Source organism: Bufo bufo, chromosome 5 (genome assembly GCF_905171765.1).
Source record: "Bufo bufo chromosome 5, aBufBuf1.1, whole genome shotgun sequence".
NCBI lineage: Eukaryota > Metazoa > Chordata > Amphibia > Anura > Bufonidae > Bufo > Bufo bufo.
The window spans coordinates 520,695,812-520,717,479 of record NC_053393.1 but is presented as its reverse complement, the minus strand read 5'-3'; the positions used below and the strand labels follow the sequence as shown (position 1 = coordinate 520,717,479).

The window sequence follows — 21,668 nt, the reverse complement described above, 5'->3', positions numbered from 1 at the left end:
GTACATGACCGCTTCTATGACGTCACGAAATACCGCGGTATTTACGAAACGGCGATATTGCCATATCGCCGTTTTTTTAATACCGCGGTATATCGTGATACCGGTATATCGCTCAACCCTACTTCGGACAGCACTGCTTCCTCCTCACAGCATACCAAACACAGCGCCATACAGTGGATAGTGGTTGTACTTGGTATTGCAGCCCTTGAATGGGACTGAGCTGTGCGTAGGTCATGTGATCGATGACCGTGACGTCACTGGCCTAGGAAGAGAACACAGCACTCGCCGGAGCACCACAACCTTTTCAGGCAGTGGTTGGCAGGGGTGCTGGGAGTCGGATCCCCACTGATCAGATATTGATGATCTATCCTAATCAAAGGCCATCAAAAGAGTTTGAGGTCCTGGGTCTCCAGTATGAATATCTTCTCTACATACCCCCACACTGACAACACTTCCTGTCCTGTGCTATGGCATCTCAGTGTTGTCATTGGAATGGACCTTATAGCAAACAATCATTTTCTTTCTTTTCATTCTTGATTTTGAGATCCAGTGTTCCTATGACTACACTTAGATGCCACAGAAGTGTTGTCAGAGGATCTCAGACTCGTCTTTGGCATTGTTCATATCTGCGTCATGGATTCCGTTATAAACCGCAGTGCAGACTCTATTGCACGACAGACACCGGAGGCGACCCATGGAGCCCATTGAATTTTGGCTTCCGTTGCTCTGTCCATAATTTTAATGGGAAAAATAGCGCCATTCTTTCTGTCCTAGAAAGATGGAGCTTCCAACATGTGAACATAGCCTTAGGCCCCATTCACACGTCCGCAATTTAGTTCCGCATTTTGCGGAACGGAATTGCGGACCCATTCATTTCTATGGGGCAGCACATCGTGCTGCCCAGACACGGAATTGCGGACCCGCACTTCCGGGTCCGCACTTCCGTTCCGCAAAAATATAGAACATGTCCTATTCTTGTCCGCAATTGCGAGCAAGAACAGGCATATTCTATACTACCGGCGATGTGCGGTCCGCAAAATGCGGAACACACATTGCTGCTTTCCTTGTTTTGAATGGAGCCTTACGGTAATGTCGTTCCCTTTTCTTTTAGATCTTACTTCTGCGCTAAATCAGCAGTTATAATACAGAGCAACTGGACTTGTGTTTTTGTCTGGAAGACATTTCGCTAGTCGTGGCTTGTACGAGAAATCTCCGGCATTAAATACTGCTGACTCCAGATAGCCAGTCGGATGACTAGCAAAATGTCTGCAAGACAAAAATATAAGTCTAGTTGCTTTGACTTATTACTTCTGATGTACGGCAACTTGGATAAGAGAACCTTCAAAGACTTTTTAAAAGGGGTCTTACCATCGTTCCTCTCATAGTTTTCTGTGTCGTTCAGCTCGTATCACTTCTTCTATTACACTCCGAAAATACACCTCAAAAACACTTGAAATTCCATTACGGGAAGCACAGTCTGTTGGTTATTCGGCACATGTTTTTGCGCTGCTTTAAAGGCGATCATGTCACCTCTGGAAGTTTTTACTTGACCCTTTTATTCCCGTTAGTCAATTAATCAGTATAAAATACTCTCCAGATATGCTGGTGTGCTGTGTGGGTGTATTTTGCCTGTTTTTGCAGTGAAAATAAGAATGCAAAAATTGTACCGCTAGTAAATGCCTGGATTTGAGGCTGGTTACTGCAGCACTGCTCCCAATCACTTTAATCAGACAGTTGCTAGCTGTGTATCTCTGGGGCTGGAGCTGCTATGGAACCGCTGATTGGCTAGTTGCCGGACCTCTGACGATCAGATACAGACGGTCTGTCCTAAGGATAGGCCATCAATAGTAGCATCCTTGAATACCCCTTGGGGGGTCTCTTCAAAGATGGGCCCCATAGCTAAACTTAGCTAAAGAATGCGTGGGTCAGTCACTCCGAGGCACTGTAGAACGCAACGCCCCAAATAATGCTGAAGAAATTTTAATTAAATACAAAGTAATAAAAAAATACCTTTGGCCTCAACCACTTTGTCCAACTTTTATGTTGGAAATACTGGTGGAACAAGTGCTTTAAAATTATGGCGGTCATTCCGAACACCATATTTCTCAATGTTTTTATGCCAGTCAACAGACAAAAATACATTGATAAATCTCCTTGTTCTCTTCTGTTGCAAAGCTGTCTACCTGCAGCCACCACTAGGGGGAGCTCAGTGCATAGGAGTTTATGCAGTTACGGTGGAAGCTGTAATCATCTCTTTGCATTGAGTTCCCCTAGTGACGGCTGCTTGAAAATGCAGAGTTTTTACCCGAGGAAGAGAAGTTGTGTCGGGAACCCCAGCAGTCCTCCCCTCTGTCCCCAGAGCAGTCCCCTGGTCTGCCTACATTGCAGATACACCACTGCTCCCAGCGAAAGCCAGACATTTCTACTGCAAAGAAAATATAGTATAACATGGCAGCCATTCAGAAAACTGGCTATGCATGTAATAAAAGGACGACACGAGTCCTCCAGAACGGAGCCTACTCACGAGAACCCTCTGATGTCCATTTACCCTAATAGAGCATGTGGGCTGGTGCTCTCTTTATTTGGTAACCTCTTTAAGACTGTGGTAAGACCCAAAAACTGCAAACCTCGATATGCGAACAGTTAGGCCCCTTTCGCGCGGGTGCAATGCGTGAGGTGAACGCATTGCACCCACAATGAATCTGGACCCATTCACTTCAATGGGGCTGTGCACATGAGCGGTGATTTTCATGCAACGCGGGCCCCATAGAAGGGAGAGGAGCTGCGTGAAAATCGCAAGCAAGTGCGGATGCAGTGCGATTTTCACGCATGGTTGCCAAAAGACGATCAGGATGGGGACCCGATCTTTATTATTTTCCCTTATAACCTGGTTATAAGGGAAAATAATAGCATTTTTAATACAGAATGCTAAGTAAATTAGTAATGGAGGGGTTAAAAAAATAAACTCACCTCATCCACTTGTTTGCGCAGCCCGGCTTGTCGTCTTTCTTCTTCTTTGAGGACCTGGGAGGAAAAGGACCTTTGGTAACGTCACTGCGCTCATCACATGGTCCATCACTATGGTGATGGACCATGTGATGAGCGTAGTGACGTCATCAAAGGTCCTTTTCCTCCCAGGTCCTCAAAGAAGAAGAAAGAAGACAAGCCAGCCCGGGAACAAGTGGATGAGGTGAGTTAAATACATTTTTTTTATATATTAACCCCTCGATCCCTAATTTACTTTGCATTCTGTATTAAGAATGCTATTATTTTCCCTTTATAACCATGTTATAAGGGAAAATTAATAAAATCTACACAACACCTAAACCAAACCTGAACTTCTGTGAAGAAGTCCGGGTTCGTCCTTAACGGGTTCGTCATTAAAATTTTCCCGCAACGCACCCGCATCTTGTCCGGCCCTCACACGTGACGCCCGTGTGAAAGAGGCCTTATTCTCCATGATATTCAGATATTCCTTTAACCCAGATAAATTGTGTGGTCCAGTTTATGGAGTTAAGTAGGTGGATCACTGATGGGAATACTGGTTTGTCTCTTCCAGGGCGCTGCGTCCTCCGGGCTGGTTGTCTCAGTGGCACTGTGGTGTAAGAGTGTCTTCCAACAAGAAATTAGTTGGCTTTATAAGTGCGGTTCCTGCGACCATCCGTATTTACGACACGTAAGTAACGCACATTTTACCGGATCTTAGTGTACCAACTGTTACTGTCCAGCAGTGGCTATATGTTGTGCCAGAGTGGTGGTACCATGATACAACATTTTGCCAATTGCACCCTGGGGTACATGTAACAAGGGAATGCGCACAGTGCCCTGCACCGTTTTTATGCTGTGTTCTTTAAAGGCAGCACATTGCATGGTCATGACCTTGGGGTGGGGTACTTAAAGGCTATGGACACCTTTTTGGGGGCAGTTCTTTTTATTATTGCATTGTACTTATTTTGAGCTAAAAATCATTTTTTCAGTTGGTCTTTATTAAAAATATGGAATCCTTTTTTGTGTACATGCTCTACTAGCTGCCTGTGGATTTTCTGTCTTTTCGTCATCTGGTGAGCAGACAGACTCCTTAGGCTACTTTCACACTGGCGTTTCTGGATCCGCTTGTGAGATCCGTTTCAGGGCTCTCTTGTGCGCACACAAAAATGATCGTTTATCGCCAGCAGATCGCGCGGTGTACAACGCCATTTCCTGACGGCAAATAACAAGTCATTACAGGGAAGAGCGATGGCATTAGCGATCACTCCTCCCCTTACTCTGGAGGAGATCGCTGCATCTAAGTGCAGCGGTCTCCACCGCTAGCGATCAGCATATTGTCGGGTAGGAACGCTTCCTTCCCAACAATCTGCTGAAATAATGTTCCGTGTAAAGGGTCCTTTAGTTTGAGTAGGGGGATACATAGTTCAGAAAGATGTAAGAAACCCTGCTGTAGATGACCGAATCATTCTGTTGCTTTCAGTTTAAAGAAGATGGTAGAAATCAATTTCCTTTGTGTCCATAAAAAGCTGCGATCAAAGCGCGTGGCTCCAGTCCTCATCCGAGAGATAACCCGGAGGGTGAACCTGGAGGGCATTTTCCAAGCCGTTTATACAGCAGGGGTTGTTCTACCAAAGCCGGTGTCAACATGCAGGTACAGTATGCATCGCCTGTATTGTGCTAGGGTCTGTGCTGGTATGTGGCCTCATGTCAAGTCTGCAATCTGTGGCATAGAATTGACTTTATTTATGGCCTTCGTTTTACAAGGTTTGTGTAGTGTGTGTATATATACGGAAGACTAATTATTAGCCATTTTTATGGGCAGCACGCTGGCTCAGTGGTTAGCACTGGTGCCTTGCAGCGATGGGGTCCTGGGTTCGAATCTGACCATGGACAACATCTGCATGGAGTTTGTACGTTCTCCCCCTATATGTGTGGGTTTGCTCCCGCACCCCAAAAGCATACTGATGGGGAACTTGTGAGCCCCATTCGGGTACAGTGTGATACCATTGTCTGTAAAGCGCTGCTCAGTATGTCTGCTATATTAGGCCTCATGCACACGGCCGTTGTTTTGGTCTGCATCCGAGCCGCAGTTTTGGCGGCTCGGATGCGGACTCATTCACTTCAGTAGGGCCGCAAAAGATGCAGACAGCACTCTGTGTGCTGTCCGCATCCGTTGCTCCGTTCCGTGGTCCGCAAAAAAATATATAACCTGCCCTATTCTTGTCCGCGTTTTGCCTTGTCCGCGTGCCTTCTCTGCTGCAGCTCAGGGGGCGTGTCCATGCTCTACCTATCAAAGCTCAGGAGGCAGCTGAAGGATGAAACTGAGCATGTGCGGCCATCTCAGTGAGCAGGTCAAAGAAATAAGAATAAAACAAACAGCAGGTGGCGCTGTACAGATAGATTTCAGTGAATAGCTCAGTGGCTATACTACATTTTCAATTGCATTAATTTACAAAAGAATTCAGATCCAGGTGCTGGTTTGAAAACTGTAGAATATTTTTCTTTAGACAACCCCTTTACCAATTGCCAATGGTCGTGCTGCAGCATAGAATAAGCCCCTTAAGTCTCCCCCGCGGCCCTGGAGCAGATACTTGACTGCCTCTTGGAGCAGCGCTCCTGCTGTAATGGCAATTTAGACCTTTGATTGCAGCAGTCAAGCGGGACCATGGCATGATCAAAGGGGGGGTTCTCCTCTCCCATTAGATCACTGTATCTCCCGATCCAGAGGACCCCTTTGCAGTTAGCTCTGGCTGTCATAATGTATTATTATATGGTAGTACGATTAATATACACAGGTATAAAAGCAATCTCTTAATTGGATTTTTTTTTAAAAAGTGTGATAAAAATGTAAAAAAATATAAAATATTACAGTACTGATCTTTAGTTACAGTCTGTTTTAAAGCCAAGAGCTGCATTCAGACTAAATGCTTCAGAGCTGAAATCCACCAGCTGGTGAGATTTCTCTGGAGACTGGTGTTCTGGGACATGCCATTTTTCCATTGGGCACGGTACAGTCATCCAATTATAGGAGCTCAGCTTAAAGGGGTATTCCGATTAGAACAAGTTATCCCCTATCTCCTGATGACCACCAGCACCCCGCTGATCATGAGAACGGGGGCCAGTGGCTGGTTGGAAATGAACGCCACCGCTCCCTTCATTTCTATAGGGGCGCTGAAGATATCCAAGCACAGCGCTTAGAAATTAATGTAGCTGTGGCGAGCATTTCCCACCAGTCGCTCCATCCATTACAGGGGGTTTCTCATGATTGGTGGGGGTCCCAGCGGTAGGACCCCCACTGACCTGATAGTTATCCCTTGTCCTGTGGATAGAGGATAACTTTTTATAACTGGAATACCCCTTAAATTGTTTAGGATGTGCCTGAGAACAAGCTTGCCAGCTGTTTTCAAAAACAACCAGCAGAATGGTGAACGCAGCTCTGGAGTATTATACAGTCTGGATCCATACCAGATTCAATATATTTGCAGGTTTACTCAGATTTGTGTATAGAACGTACAAAACAACTGGCGGCATAAAAATACAGGTTCCTTGTGGATTGTAAAGAGGATTTTATCTTGTCCGTCCCTTCACGCTCCTTTTTTAAGGGCTCATTAAGACGGCCGTATGACTGAGTCCGCATCTGTTCCACAGTTTTGCAGAACGGGTGCGGACCCATTCATTTCAACGGGGCCACAAAAGATGCAGACAGCACACCGTATTTGGCGTATCCGTAAAGCACTACGGCCGTCTGAATGGGCCCTTAAATAGTCTACAATTTTTAGTTTGGAGATTGCTTGGAGAAGGGCCTCTCCTGTGAAGCCAAAAACTTACACAAAAAATAATTCCTTAATTCTCCCTGGAGCGCTTAGCAAATATTATCTTTAGCGCTCGGAGAGGAGCCTGTGCAGAATGGACGGCACCGTGTGTGTGCGCTGACCACTGCTCGCCTGCACGTTCCTGCAAATGAAGACTGCGCTATATATATATATATATACTATACCATTGCACTATCCACACTGAGAACAGATCCCGTGTCCTGTATCCAGGATTTGCTAAAATGAATTAACCTATTTGCACTCGCCATATGAATGCATGTGTGCATACCAAGATTTGATTCGTGGAGCGCCACACAGTTCAACCCTGAAACATTTGTACACAGGAAATGCCCCTTTTCATGCAAATTAGCATAACCCCTCCCCTTAGTGGATTCCAGTATGCAGTCTGTAAAGATCTTGTTAATAACAGCAAATTCATAGAGACAGAGAGTATGGCCGGAGCTGGGGGAAGGGGGGGCTGGAGAGTGTGGCCGGAGCTAGTGGGGGGGGGGGGGGGCTGGAGAGTGTGGCCGGAGCTAGTGGGGGGTGGGGGGGGCTGGAGAGTGTGGCCGGAGCTAGTGGGGGGGGGGGGGGGGGGCTGGAGAGTGTGGCCGGAGCTAGTGGGGGGGGGGGGCTGGAGAGTGTGGCCGGAGCTAGTGGGGGGGGGGGGGTGGAGAGTGTGGCCGGAGCTAGTGGGGGGGGGGGGGGCTGGAGAGTGTGGCCGGAGCTAGTGGGGGGGGGGGGGGGGGCTGGAGAGTGTGGCCGGAGCTAGTGGGGGGGGGGGGGGGGGGCTGGAGAGTGTGGCCGGAGCTAGTGGGGGGGGGGGGGGGGGCTGGAGAGTGTGGCCGGAGCTAGTGGGGGGGGGGGGGGTGGAGAGTGTGGCCGGAGCTAGTGGGGGGGGGGGGGGGCTGGAGAGTGTGGCCGGAGCTAGTGGGGGGGGGGGGGCTGGAGAGTGTGGCCGGAGCTAGTGGGGGGGGGGGGGGGGGGGCTGGAGAGTGTGGCCGGAGCTAGTGGGGGGGGGGGCTGGAGAGTGTGGCCGGAGCTAGTGGGGGGGGGGGCTGGAGAGTGTGGCCGGAGCTAGTGGGGGGGGGGGGGGCTGGAGAGTGTGGCCGGAGCTAGTGGGGGGGGGGGGGGCTGGAGAGTGTGGCCGGAGCTAGTGGGGGGGGGGGGGGTGCTGGAGAGTGTGGCCGGAGCTAGTGGGGGGGGGGGGGGGTGCTGGAGAGTGTGGCCGGAGCTAGTGGGGGGGGGGGGGGCTGGAGAGTGTGGCCGGAGCTAGTGGGGGGGGGGGGGCTGGAGAGTGTGGCCGGAGCTAGTGGGGGGGGGGGGGGGGCTGGAGAGTGTGGCCGGAGCTAGTGGGGGGGGGGGGGGCTGGAGAGTGTGGCGCCGTAGCTAGTGGGGGGGGGGGGGCGGGCTGGAGAGTGTGGCCGTAGCTAGTGGGGGGGGGGGCTGGAGAGTGTGGCCGTAGCTAGTGGGGGGGGGGGCTGGAGAGTGTGGCCGTAGCTAGTGGGGGGGGGGGGGCTGGAGAGTGTGGCTGGAGCCAGTGGGGGGGGGGGGGCTGGAGAGTGTGGCTGGAGCCAGTGGGGGGGGGGGGGCTGGAGAGTGTGGCCGGAGCTAGGGGGGGGGGGGGGCTGGAGAGTGTGGAGCTTGTATTATGTCTTGTGCAGACCAGAGGAGGAGGGGGTGACCGGTGTTCCCTCTGTGGTGCACTCCCTGTGCCATGCACTAGGCAGAACACAGTATCTACATTACAGCCAGAGTAAGCTCTTAAAGGGGTAGTCCCATCTTAATACATATATCCCTTGGTCTGCACCCCAGCATGGAGGAGGATGCACCTACCTGCTGATCTGTATGTTGTAGATAATAGGAGTTTGTGCTTTCTCAAAAGGTGGGAGTCCTGAAAGTGGAGCCCCCCCACCTGTCAGACAGTTATGGCATATACTGTCGAGATGGAGCTACCTTCTGGGTTTTTGGGTTTTATAGTGGTATTGAAGTGGGCGGGGCTGTGACTACCATTCATACATACATAATGAAATATTGGGGGCAGATTCATCGTGTGTGTCCTTTCCTCCCCAGCCTCAGATATCCCTGTCTCTAGATTCACATTCAGTATTTGGCAGCCCGGCTGGAGTCTTAAAATCCAATTTTCTGGCTTTTTTGTTTTCCGCCATTGTGACCCGCGGACCTTGGCTGGGATTACAGATGCCGCGTACCGAAGAGGGGGATCCGGGTTTGGCTGTGAAGGAGCTTCTAAAAGTAGATTTCAGACAAGAAGGAAAACTTTGTATGCGAAAGTCGTCCTGGGCTACAAAGAATGTTTTTCATCGAGAGTGTGCCTGAACTGAGAATATAGGGGGTCGTGGAGCCTGGCCCCCCGCTTCCACGGGTTAACCTCTTCACTGCTGGTGCATGGGAGCATTAATCCAGTGTTCTTCCCCCCGCAGGTACTGGCATCGCTCCTTGAACCCTAGGAAATTGGTAGAGGTGAAGTTCTCTCATCTAAGTCGAAATATGACGTTACAGAGGACGATGAAATTGTACAGACTGCCAGATGTAAGTAGCCGGAGCTGGTAATGGACTGTTTGGGGGGGGGAGGGGAGGGTGTGCCCTCATTTTGGGGTAGTTACTGAAAGTGAGTTGTCCAGGATCTTATCACTGGTAGCCTATCCGCAGGATAGACCATTAGTATCTGATCTGGACACTCTGCACCAGTGCCGATCAGCTGTTCTGCAATAGCTCCGGTGCCGACACTACACTGGTCCGTCTACCTGCTCCCATAGCTGCGTAATTCCAGCATTGGACCCATGCCAATCTGTTATTGATAACCCATCCTGAGGATAGATAATCAATAGTAAAATCCTGGACTACCCCTATTGATGTCATATCCTCGGATGGTGGAATCCAGTACCCCACCGATCAGCCGTCGGAGGACGCCACAGCGCACCTTTCTGCAGCTCAGTCCCATTCAAGTGAATGGTATTAAGCTGCAATACCAAGTCACATCCAACTATTAACACCAAACCGTTCACCTTTTTTCTTTCTTTTTTCCCCTTTTTAACCAAAAAGGCCACAAAGACTGCGGGGCTAAGATCAATGGAGAAGAAAGACGTCCCGATGGTCCAGCAGTTAGTAAATAACTATTTGAGCCAGTTTCACCTCGCTCCAGTCTTGGATGAAGAGGAGGTGTCACACTGGTTGTTCCCTCAGGATCACATTATTGATACCTTTGTGGTAGAGGTAAGTCCCCATTCTCTGGCTGTTACATCACAGGCTATGGAGGTGAGTACAGGTGCAGTGACGGGACTGCTCCAGGAATCGGTCAGTCATTTTTAGTGAGACATCGCATTAATCGGTTCCTCGGGATCAGGGGCGATCAGCTGTTCTGCAGTAGCTCCACAGCGCCATCTACTGTGCAGTGGACAGAGCCGGTTACTGCAGTGTTGCTCCCGCTGAAGTGAATGGTAACCAGCTGCATGCACTACACAAGGGCCAGAGCCCCTGCAGAACAGCTGATCGGGGGAATGTGGAATGTCAGTCCGTCACTGATCAGATAGTGATGGCCTATCCTTGTGAATGGAAAGGGTTAGACAACCCCTTCAAGACATCCTCCTTGTATGGCCACCTAGATTCCCATTGTTTTACACAGCAGAGGCCTGGGGCTAATATCTGTGATCATCGATAATTCTGACCGCAGACATTTAACCCCTGAGATGCCATGGTCCATAGTGACCACGGCATCTGAGTGGTGAAAATGCAGGAGCCGGTAACAGCTTTCCCCAGCTGAGATGGGGGAAGCGATTAGATCATGGTTATAGGCTGGGTCCTGCTGGAGGCTCCGATGCATATCACTGGCATAATCCAATGCAGAAAGAAAAAATGAAGGTGAGAACCAGAAAACAATATAAAATAAAACCGTGGAGGTCCAGTCCACATAAATGGTGCTGCGGGCCCTGCTGCTATTTGTCTCTGTATAAAATACCATATACATTTATAGTTAGGCCTCATGCACACGGCCGTTGTTGTGGTCCCCATCCAAACCGCATTTTTTGCGGCTCAGGTGCGGACCCATTCACTTCAGTGGGGCCGCAAAATATAGCATGTCCTATTCTTGCCCGTTCTGTTCCGCAAATTGCGGAAGGCACACGGGCGGCTTCCTTTTTTTGCGGACCGCAAAAAACAGCACGGTCGTGTACATGAGGCCTTACAGTGATATGTTGTACCAATATGCTGTAGAGATATAATATGATATGTTGCAGTCCTAAAGTAAACAGTACTGTCTTTTAAATATCGCCATATAATCCTATTATAGCAGGCTGTAGGATGCACCTATGCGGAATCCCGCTCTTTCAGTAGTAAATATTTTTATTTTTCAAAGTAATAATGCTCAGCGGAGCCGGTCTCAATCACCCCTCCCGGTGTTTCCACGTAATAGCAGTCTGATAGTGGCTCGGCGCATGTTAACACTCGTGATGCTCTGGAATAAATACCACCATTGTTAAATGTATATTTTATAATATAAATAGTTTACTTGTTGTCTTGAGCCTTGAGAGGCATACCTTCATTTTTTTTCTTTTAGTTATTATTTATTTCTGTCGGTAACAGACTGGTATAGAGACTCGACACAATTGCAACAGATTAATTCCCAGAATCTGTTTGGTGAGCCGTCCGCTTTATAGTGTATTAAATATTCCGATACAGGCCTGCAGGGGGCAGCACAGCATTGGATTATACAGCACGCTGTAGTCTGTAATGGATATAATGATTGCTTACAAAAAGTAAAAAGAACCATATTTTTTTCATTTTTCTGGCTATAGTCTTGTGTGAGGGCTTGTTTTTTGTGGGACGAGGTGACTTTTTTTCTTGCTACCATTTTGGGGTACATATGACTTTTTGATTGATATGTTTTTTGTGAGGTGACTAAAAAAAACTGTTTTGGCATAATTTTTATTTGTTCTTTTTACTTCGTTCACTTGATGGGGTAGATCATGTGATATTTTTGTAGAGCCAATTGTTACGGACGCGCGATACCAAATATGTCTATTTTTTTATTTATTTTTTTACATTGTACATAAGAGCATAGAAAAAAATAAATCATGTTTTTGTGTTGCAATTTTAATAGAGACATATATATTTTTTTCTGGCTATGGTCTTGTGTGGAGGCAAAATTTTTGTGGAATGAGGTGACTATTTTATTGCTACCATTTTGCGGTACATATGACTTTTTGATTGCTTAACCAAATCTGTTTTGGCGCAAGGTTTATTTATTTTTTATGGCGTTCACCTGATGGGGTAGATCATATGATATTCTTATAGAGCCGGTCGTTGCAAACGCGGTGATACCAAATATGTCTTTTATTTTTTGGGGGGGGAAATATTTATTTATTTATTTTTTTAAACTCTTATTTTTTTACATTTTTTATTTTATTTTACACTTTGTGTCCCCCATAAGGTCATACAAGACCTTTGGGGGACATTTAACTTCATATATTTTTTTTCACTATTGATTTCTCCTGTAACTGGGGCTGACATAGTAGCCGCCCCAGTTACAGTGGAAATACACCCCCCCAGAGAGGCTGTACAGCAGTATACTGCGCTGTACAGCCTCAGTGCAGGGCTGATCGAGGTCTATGGAGGACCCGACAGCTCCTGCACTGCCCCAGCGGTCACATGACCACCGGGCCGGGACAGAAAGCGGCATAGCGCTGTGTATACAGCAATCTAGAAGACAGGGACACCTGGGCACTGTCCCCTCTGGGTTGCCCTGCTGTTACTGACAGTGGGCCCCCTGCTCGGCCGCTGCAGGATTAGCATGCAGCTGCGATCTCTGAATGGATGTTCCAAAACGTCCATTCAGAGAGAAACCGACTGCCCAAGGACGTTTGTAGTCAATGGGCGGTCAGGAAGTGGTAAATATAAAAGTTAAAAGCACTCTACTTTCCATAAAAAATTAAACACTTGTACTATTAAAATATAAAAATATTTATCCTATGCGGCGTAACAGAAAAAAATCCAAACTGGCCAGTTATGCACGTTTGGCATCCGTTTTAGCCTTTTCCGTCAGAGATCCGTTATTTTAGATGGGGAAAAAAAGCCCTGCATGCAGTCGCTAAAATGAATGCTGAATGTGCATAACTGATTCTCAGGATCCGTCTTTTTGTTTTGTTTTTTTAATCTGTTCTTCTGACAGATCAGAAGAATGGAAAAATTAAACGGTGATGTGAACTCGCCCTAAATGTTATCACTGAAAGAATACAAATCTCCGAGCACAAAATGAGCCCTGATACAGCTCCATGGACACAAATATGAAAAAGTTGCGGGGGTCAAAATATGGACATAAAAAGAAAAAGAAATTAAATATTTAAATAAAGTTTAGAATTTTTGTTCGGTATCAAAACGCAAGAAAAACTATACAAATCTTGTATTGCTGTATTCGTACTGACCCGGAGAATGAAGGGCACCGGTCTGTTCTATCACATTGGAAACTCCATAAAAACAAAACCCATAAAACGGTGACACTTTTCCCATCTTCCCACTACGTCGTATGCAGCATTAAATGGTGCAATTAGAAAGTGCAACTTCTGCAAAAAAACAAGCAAAAGGTAATGGCTCTAGGAAGTCAGGGAGTAAAAAACAAAAATGCAAAAAATTGGAAAATTGCCTAGTCCTGGAGGGGTTAACTGGCGTATTTCTTTCTCCTTGCAGAGCTCTAACGGCGTCCTGACGGACTTCTTCAGTTTTTACACATTACCTTCCACAGTCATGCATCATCCTGTGCATAAAACCCTCAAAGCAGCTTATTCCTTCTACAACGTCCACACGGAGACGCCTCTGCTGGAGCTAATGAACGACGCACTGATTATCGCCAAATTAGTAAGTGCATTCTGCTCTTTTCTTGCTTTTCAGAGATAAACGGGTTGTCCGGCCTTGAACGTGCAGGAAATGACACGACTGGCCCAGGGGGTGACCACCTCAACCAGTGATCTGCTGAGCAGCCATTTTTCTGCATGCCACAAGGAAGTAAAGACCAGTCAGTGGGGGGCTGGAAATGCTGTAATGGGAGCACCGGGGTCAGTGAGAAAAGATATATTTTTTAACATTTTTGCAGCACTTTAAAGGTGTTTTCTGGGATTTTAATATTGATGGCCTATTCTCAGGATAGGTCATCAGTATCAGATCGGCGAATGTCTGACACCCGCCTATGAGCTGAATGAAGAGAAGGTGCACACCATGCGAGCATAGCCTTCCGTTCATTATTTACCTGCTCACCATTGACATCGCCGCAGTGAGCAGGTGAAAACAAGCCGTCCCACTCAGTTCTATGGGACGGCTCTGTAGTATACACTTGAATAGGAAAGAGCCGTCCGATTCACTTCTATGTAATTACACTGCTGCGATGTCGACGGAGAGCAGGTTACCAATGAGGGGAAGGTTGCGCTCACATGGCCTTCTCATCTGATATTGATGACCTATCCTGAGGATAGGTCATCAATATTAAAATCATGGAAAACCCCTTTTAAGGTTTTCATTAATAATTTATATTTTTTGGAGCACCTCTTTAACTCTTTATTTGCTTTAAAACTAAAGTTTTTTTTAAAGCAGAATTACAATTTGACCGATGACTTCGAGCCTCCATTAATTTGTCGTCTTCTCGTCTGTCGGCAGAAAGGATTTGATGTGTTCAACGCTCTTGATCTGATGGAAAATAAGACTTTCTTGGAAAAGCTGAAGTTTGGCATAGGTGACGGTAATTTGCAGTACTACTTGTTCAACTGGAGATGCCCGGCTATGGAGTCTGAAAAGGTGAGACTTGACCCATCTGGACTGGAAGCTGAGATATGGGGAGATGGTTGGCGGGATCCTCACATTGTCAAACTGCGTCAGCTGCCTCATAGGTTGTCCCTCACATTGAGGAGACAAGGTGGTCGCGATTTCCTATCGAACAGTGGCCAAAAATGTATTTTATTTTTGCATTAATTTTACCTTCTCCTTCCTACTCCCCTTAGACTATTAGAAGAATAGAGAGGGACGAGCAGAGCCAGGAGATAGTTAGTTAGTGTTATCCCATGATTGACGTGAAAAATGACTGTAGGACGCTTACGTATTCCTTCTCCTCTTTTCAGGTCGGCCTGGTGTTACAGTAAACCCCGCCATAGTAGACCTTCTCAGTCATTGGACTCGTGAGTCAGGAGCTGCTCTTCAGGAAAGCACAAAGTGACTGCAGATGCTGGAGCCGGGTGGTGTGAAGGACGCAGCGGCCGGGGAGCTTTGCCATCGCCCAGACGTTATACAGCGCCGTCGTCATTTCCTTCCGGCGCACACACTTTATTTACAGAAGAAAATCCACCCCACAGAGCGAAAGTCAAGCTGAAGCACACATTCCTATACGTTTGGAAAGGGTTAAACTGTTCAAGGACACGACCGGTCCTGCGGTCTTCACATCACCATCCTTTTTTATATGGATCGGACTACGGATTGCATGTAAAATAAACTTTTTTCCGATTTGGCAATGCACCGTCGACTGGAGCGTCTCCACTATGCGGTTGTCAGAGGGCCAGAAATAAATGACAGTGGATGGCTGGTCAGTGCCGCCCGGTGTCTGTAATGTTAGCGCCCACCCTGGTTTTTGCTTTAAAGCTTGTCTGTGTCATTAAATCCGGGAAATCGGCAGTCGCCGGGAGAAGAGTCAGTCCAAGGATCACCGAGCCGCATCTCTCAAATTGGCAATACTAAAATCTGGTCATTTGTTAAAAAAAAACTATGGGCGAGCTGGTGTCATGTTTCTAGTAAATGCGGTAAGAACATTCGCCATGTGCTCAGCGGTGTCGCCTTCATGTCCTCCAGATTATTCCTTCTTCTGACGTTTCCCTGCCAAAGTATTAATTCCGTTCAGAGCTTTAAGTAAAACATATTGAAATGACCAAAAAAAAACGAGGAGATCCCTTTAATATCAGACGCTGAATGCTCCCATAATGTGGGTAATTATTAAACCCTGTGTTAGATGAGCTTCTGTGCCCCTATGACAACACTTCCTGTTCCTTGTCCAGGCAGTGCTTTGTTATCATTGGGCATCATTGAGAGTATACATTGGTAATGAGACAACCCCATTTAGCTGAGCAATAATGATAACATGCAAAATGTCTAGGGATGAACAATTGTTAATACGATTGTTCTTCCCCGTTCAGTTTGCATTTGTCGGCAGCACATCCTGTTTACACAAGCCGCCAATAATGATTCTTCTGTCTGTATAGAAGTAGCGATTATCCAATAAACGAGCGTTGATTGAAGGACATGTTTACACCCGGCATGCTCGGAAACAATCATGTATAGGAAGGTTCCTTCACCGGATCATCAGCCTGTGTACAAGGCCTTAAGTCAGCGACAATCCTGCCAGCTGGTCAGGAAGTGTTGTCATGGGGCACAGCGGCAGAAGGTTTCATGGAAAAAATCAGCCTCAGACTTTGGCTTTTGGGTATTGGGAGTCCTCCTTGGATATCTGCCTATGGCTTCTTTCACACGGTCAGTATTTATATGCCAAATCCAGAAGTGGGACCTAGAGAGAAAAGGTATACTAGAAATATCTGGGCCTCGTCTGTGTTTTGGACCCACTCTTGGTTTTGGCTTACAAATACTGATACAAAAATACTGACCGTGTGAAAGACCTATTGGATATTTACTTAGGCTCCTGTTGTGGTGGTGGTTCTCAAAGCCTTGCATTTCTGTTTTCCAGCTCATCCCTCATGACAGCACAACAGGAGGTTGTTCCCCTTTGACCTTCTTGGGACAGGAAACAGAGAGGTTAAAAGGTCCCTCCCACCTCAACCCACCAGTGTTCTTCCTGTCCCGATGGGATAGACGCAGAGAGGTTCCCTGCTCTTGGGTTGAAGAGATTCTACAAGAACTTTTAGGGCCTAAGGCTGTGACTAGGATCGGGGAGTGTCCGGCCTCTCCTTCCAGGTCTCGAATAACCTTGCTAACACCTCTCGGGGTAGAGTTCCCTTAGCAGCCTGGAACCCACCTGGCGGAGTCCGAGCCTATAGGTGGGTTCTCTAATGGCCTGGGTTCGATCGTTAGGTTCATCCTCATCCTTCCTACCCTGTAAGTGGCTGTGCCAGTACCTCTTATGCGGAGGTCCCCTGGCTTGCTCCTAACCCTGATGAAGTGGGTAATGCAGCTGGTGGTTACCGCACTATGGACGGTTATGGGTTCATGGAGCTTAGATCCGCTGTTCCTTAATGGAGTTCAGCAGAATCTCGCCTCAGTGCATCTGAAACAGTCAGCAGCTGGATGGGGCCTTGTCTCCTTACCAATGCTCCGTATGCAAGTGTTGGCAGAAGCTGCATGACATTATTGGTGCTTGCTTTGGCAAGGTCGCAGACTTAAACCTTTCAGGTCTACCAACCTGGCTTAGTTATGTCTGACTTGATTCCTTTATCTAGGAAAAAATGTATCTGTGCCTGGCTTGTTGCTTCTGTGTCTGTGCATGGCCTGCCTCCGTGCGCGGGGCTGCTGCCTCCGGTCAGTGGCCGGCTGACCCTTGCGTCCTGCTGGTGCCCCCAATTTTTTGAAGGGCCTGACGCATAAAAGTAACAAGGTAGAAGGCAGGAAGTTAAGTTAAAGCTAAAGGGGTCCTAAGGTGAAGAAATCGGGTAAGGACCCAGTGTGACAGGGGATTAGGGGAAGCCTAGTAGAGATGAGTGGTAGTTCAATCTAAAAGTTGAAAGGAACATTAGTTTGACCAGAGCACTGAATCCTACCCAGACCTGTTATAATGAGAGGCAGCACCATCCTGGCTGGGAATTCGTCTTGTATGGATTATAGCTATCCCAACTAAACTGTTCCCTGTTCTATCTATTTGCACCTAAGGGTGCTGATGTCACGAACATTAGGGACCCTGCCTTCATTGCACCTAATACCCATAACCTCAAGGGCACCTCTGTCGCCTCCGGGAAGGAGACTCCCCTCACTGCACGCCAACCCATGGAGCTACAAAACGGCGATAGAGACTGTGCATTCCTCTGTCCACATTCACACTTACAGCCGTGCTCACACATATAAGCTGCGGCTATGTACGCTGCACTGGTCCTGTAACCTTTTGCCACTCCTCAGTCCCTGTGTCTCCTGGCTAGTGCCACCTTGAATTTATACGGGCAGGTGGGTTCTCTGTTGCCCTGGTTTCGTTGGGAGGGTTTTTTCTCCTTTCTTGTCGCTTGAGTTCATACTAACACCTCCTGGTACGGGATCCCAAACTTGTCCTGGACCGGTATGAAGTAAATGGTACAGTTTGGTTACCTCATTATTTACGTCCATGCCTGCCGTGTGCCAGTGCGGTCAGCTTGGCTCGGTTTCTTACATACCGTATATGCCGGCGTATAAGACGACTTTCTAACACTAAAAATTATTTTCAAAAGTCGGGGGTCGTCTTATACGCCGGGTATACTCAGATCCAATGGTATATTCTAACCCCCAGGCGTTCCCATGGGGACGGGGACGCTTGCCTGGGGGTTAGAATACACAGGGCCCCGCCGCTCAGAGGAGTACATTTATTAACTGTAATCTGTAACTTTAACTTTAAATGAGCGCTCATCTCTTTACTAGGGTACCTTACTCTCAGCTCCGCTAACAGGCAGTGCGGGCGGCGCTCACTCACTGACGTTACGTGCCTGCTCCTCCCACTAGGCGGCGCAGGCGCGTGACGTCAGTAAGTGAGCGCCGCCCGCACTGCCTGTTAGCGGAGCTGAGAGTAAGCTACCCTAGTAAAGAGATGAGCGCTCATTTAAAGTTAAAGTTACAGATTACAGTTAATAAATGTATACTCCTTTGAGCGTCGGAGAGGGGGATCTGTGGATGGCACTGTGGATGGAACGGAGGCAAACTGATGCATTCTGAGCGGATCCTTTTCCATTCAGAATGCATTAGCCCTGAACAGATCTCACAAACGGAAAGCCAAAACGTCAGTGTGAAAGTAGCCTTAGAGGTAAAGGACATCCTTTTTATGGTCGATGTCTAATAAGATGATTATTCTTCCTCTAAGTCTATAAACAGAATGTATCAAGGATGCAGATATAGAGACATTTCAGAGTTACGACTGGGTTCACAAATTCTGTCTTCAAGATTTAGTTTTATGGCAGAATCAAAAAGGAATAAACCCGAGACAGAACCTGTTTCTATGAAATTATATTTTTATATAATGATAAATATCTGAGATATGTTGTCCTTAGACTTGGTCCCTCCCCTAAATTATAAGTTGGTACGTCTCCTGTGTTGCTGTCATGAAGGATGAGCTGGAAAATACGAATTAGGCTTACCTGTAATTCGGTTTCCAGAGATTCCCTCATGACAGCACCCGTACATTCCCTCCCTTACTAACCACTGTGTACATATTGCATATAAGATTTTCTTATGATTTTAATAAATCGGTTGCATCCTTCCAGGTGTAGTAATCTGGAAAAACACTGGTGGGTGGAGATGGGAGGGAGATTTTAACCTCTCTAATTCCTGTCCCAAGAAGGTTAAAGGGGAACAACCTCCTGTTGTGCTGTCATGAGGGACTCTCTGGAAACTGAATTACCGGTAAGTCTAATTCCTATTTTTAAATGAGCTATCCAACCCCTTTAATGCTCCCCAAAATGCACCAGGCACCAAATGAAGGTTATACTTACCCCGTTCCCCGACACCCGTGTTGCTCCTGATGCCTGCACAGCCGCTGCTGCCTCTCCCTGTCGCAGGATGTTTTGATCTGCGAGATGGTGCGATGCAGTGGCGGCCGTGTGAGCATTAGGAGGGGGGGAGCAGGGTAAGTATAACCTGTATGTGGTGCCCAGGTATTTTGGGGGGCATTATAGGGATTGGATAACCCCTTTAAGCTAAAATTCAAAGGTAAGAAAAATATAAAGGAAGGACCCAAAAAAAACATCAAAAAATTAGTTTTTAAAAAATAAAAATAAATTCCATGGGTGAAACTGCTCTTAAAAAGATTTTTTTAACCCCGTAAAATTTTATTTTAGAAACATCTTTAAAGTGTAACTGTCGTGTTTTGTTTTTTTTTTTTGTTGTTTTTTTTTTCTAATGTGTAGGGACAGTGATGGGGAACATTTTTCTAGTACATTCCATTTAGAGAAATTGTATATTTATAGCAGAAAACTTGCCCAGAAATGTCCCTTAGCGCTCTTTCACACGACCATATGAATGGGTCCGCATCCGTTCCGCAATTTTCTGGAGCGGGTGAAGACCCATTCATTTCAATGGATCCGCAACAAATGCGGACAGCACACTGTGCTGTCCGCATCCGTACTTCCGTTACGTGGCCCTACAAAAAATATAGAGCATGTCCTATTCGTGTCCACAATCGCAGACAAGAATAGGCATTTCTATAATGCCCCGCCCATTCTGTTCCGCAAATTGCGGACTGCAAAACACGGCACGGTCGTGTGAATGCGCCCTACGTGACGTTCTCGAAATGAGCATTTCTAAGGCACATCTCTCTTCCTAGTACAGTAGAGAGCAGGACTGACCGAAGACGGCTGCTCCCTCACATACTGGACAATAGATGAATATCTCTAAATATACATTTATTCTCCTTGCTATTTGTCACTGATCAGCGGGGCCAGCGCCATCAGTGAGTGATTCTGCTGAATAACCAACCAGTCGCCGCTCACTATGGTGAATGCAGGGAGACGCTATTCTACAGGATTTACAGGTGCATCTCAATAACTTAGAATATTATCAAAAAGTTAATTTTTTTTCAGTAAATCAGTTCTAAAAGTGAACCTCACATATTCTATAGATTTATTACACACAGTGATCTATTGCCAGTGTTTGTTTCTTTTAATGTTGATGATTGCGTCTTACAGCTAATGAAAACCCAAAAGTCAGGATCTCAGAAAATTAGAATATTATGTAAGACCAATTAAAAAAATAATTTTAATACAGAAATGTTGGCCTGCTGAAAAGTCTGTCCAGTATATGCACGGAGTACTTGGCCAGGGCTCCCTTTTCATATATTACTGCATCAGTGCAGCGTGGCATGGAGGAGATCAGCCTGTGCCACTGCTGAGGTGTTATGGAAGCTCAGGTTGCTTTGATATCTGCCTTCAGCTCATCTGCATTGTTGGGTCTGATGTCCCTCATCTTCCTCTTGACAATATCCCATAGATTCTCTATGGGGTTTAGATCTGGCGAGTTTCCTGGCCAATCAAGCAGAGTGATATCATGGTTATTACACCAGGTATTGGTACTGTTGGCAGTGTGGGCAGGAGCCAAGTCCTGCTGAGAAATCAGCATCTCCATAAAGCTTGTCAGCATAGGGGAGCATGAAGTGCTCTAACATTTTCCGGAAGACGGCTGCGCTGACTCTGGACTTGATATAACACAATGGACCAACACCAGCAGATGACATGGCTCCCCAAACCATCACTGACTGTGGAAACATCACCCTGGACCTCAAGGAACTTGGATTGTGTGCCTCTCCACTCTTCCCCCAGACTCTGGGACCTTGATTTCTAAATGAAATGCAAAATTTTGTTAATCTGAAAACAGGGTTTGGAACACTGAGCACCAGTCCAGTCCTTTTTCTCCTGAACTCGGCTAAGACGCCTCTGACAATGTCTCGAGTTCATGAGTGCCTTGACACAAGGAATGCAGCAGTTGTAGCCCATGTCCTGGATGTGTCTGTGTGTGGCGGCTCTTGAAGCCCTGACTACAGCCGCAGTCCACTCCTGTGAATCTCCCGCAAATTTTTGAAGGGCCTTTTCTTGACAATCCTAGTAACATATATAGTAACAGAGTTTATAAGGCTGAAAAAAAGACATCTATCCATCCAGTTCAGCCTGTTATCTTGCAGGTTGATCCAGAAGAAGGCAAAAAACCCTGTGA

General features: G+C 46.9%; 1 protein-coding gene across 1 annotated transcript in view; it reads left to right on the top strand.

The window, feature by feature from the left end:
• NMT2 (N-myristoyltransferase 2) overlaps positions 1 to 15,659 on the top strand; it is a 47,749-nt gene extending 32,090 nt beyond the window's left edge. The window contains exons 7-13 of the mRNA XM_040434553.1: positions 3,560 to 3,676; positions 4,469 to 4,639; positions 9,242 to 9,350; positions 9,864 to 10,034; positions 13,500 to 13,667; positions 14,460 to 14,597; positions 14,918 to 15,659. Coding sequence (XP_040290487.1) covers positions 3,560 to 3,676; positions 4,469 to 4,639; positions 9,242 to 9,350; positions 9,864 to 10,034; positions 13,500 to 13,667; positions 14,460 to 14,597; positions 14,918 to 14,938 — 895 coding nt within the window. The 3' untranslated portion in view covers positions 14,939 to 15,659. The remainder of the gene's footprint in view (positions 1 to 3,559; positions 3,677 to 4,468; positions 4,640 to 9,241; positions 9,351 to 9,863; positions 10,035 to 13,499; positions 13,668 to 14,459; positions 14,598 to 14,917) is intronic.
• The last annotated feature ends 6,009 nt before the right edge of the window (positions 15,660 to 21,668 follow it).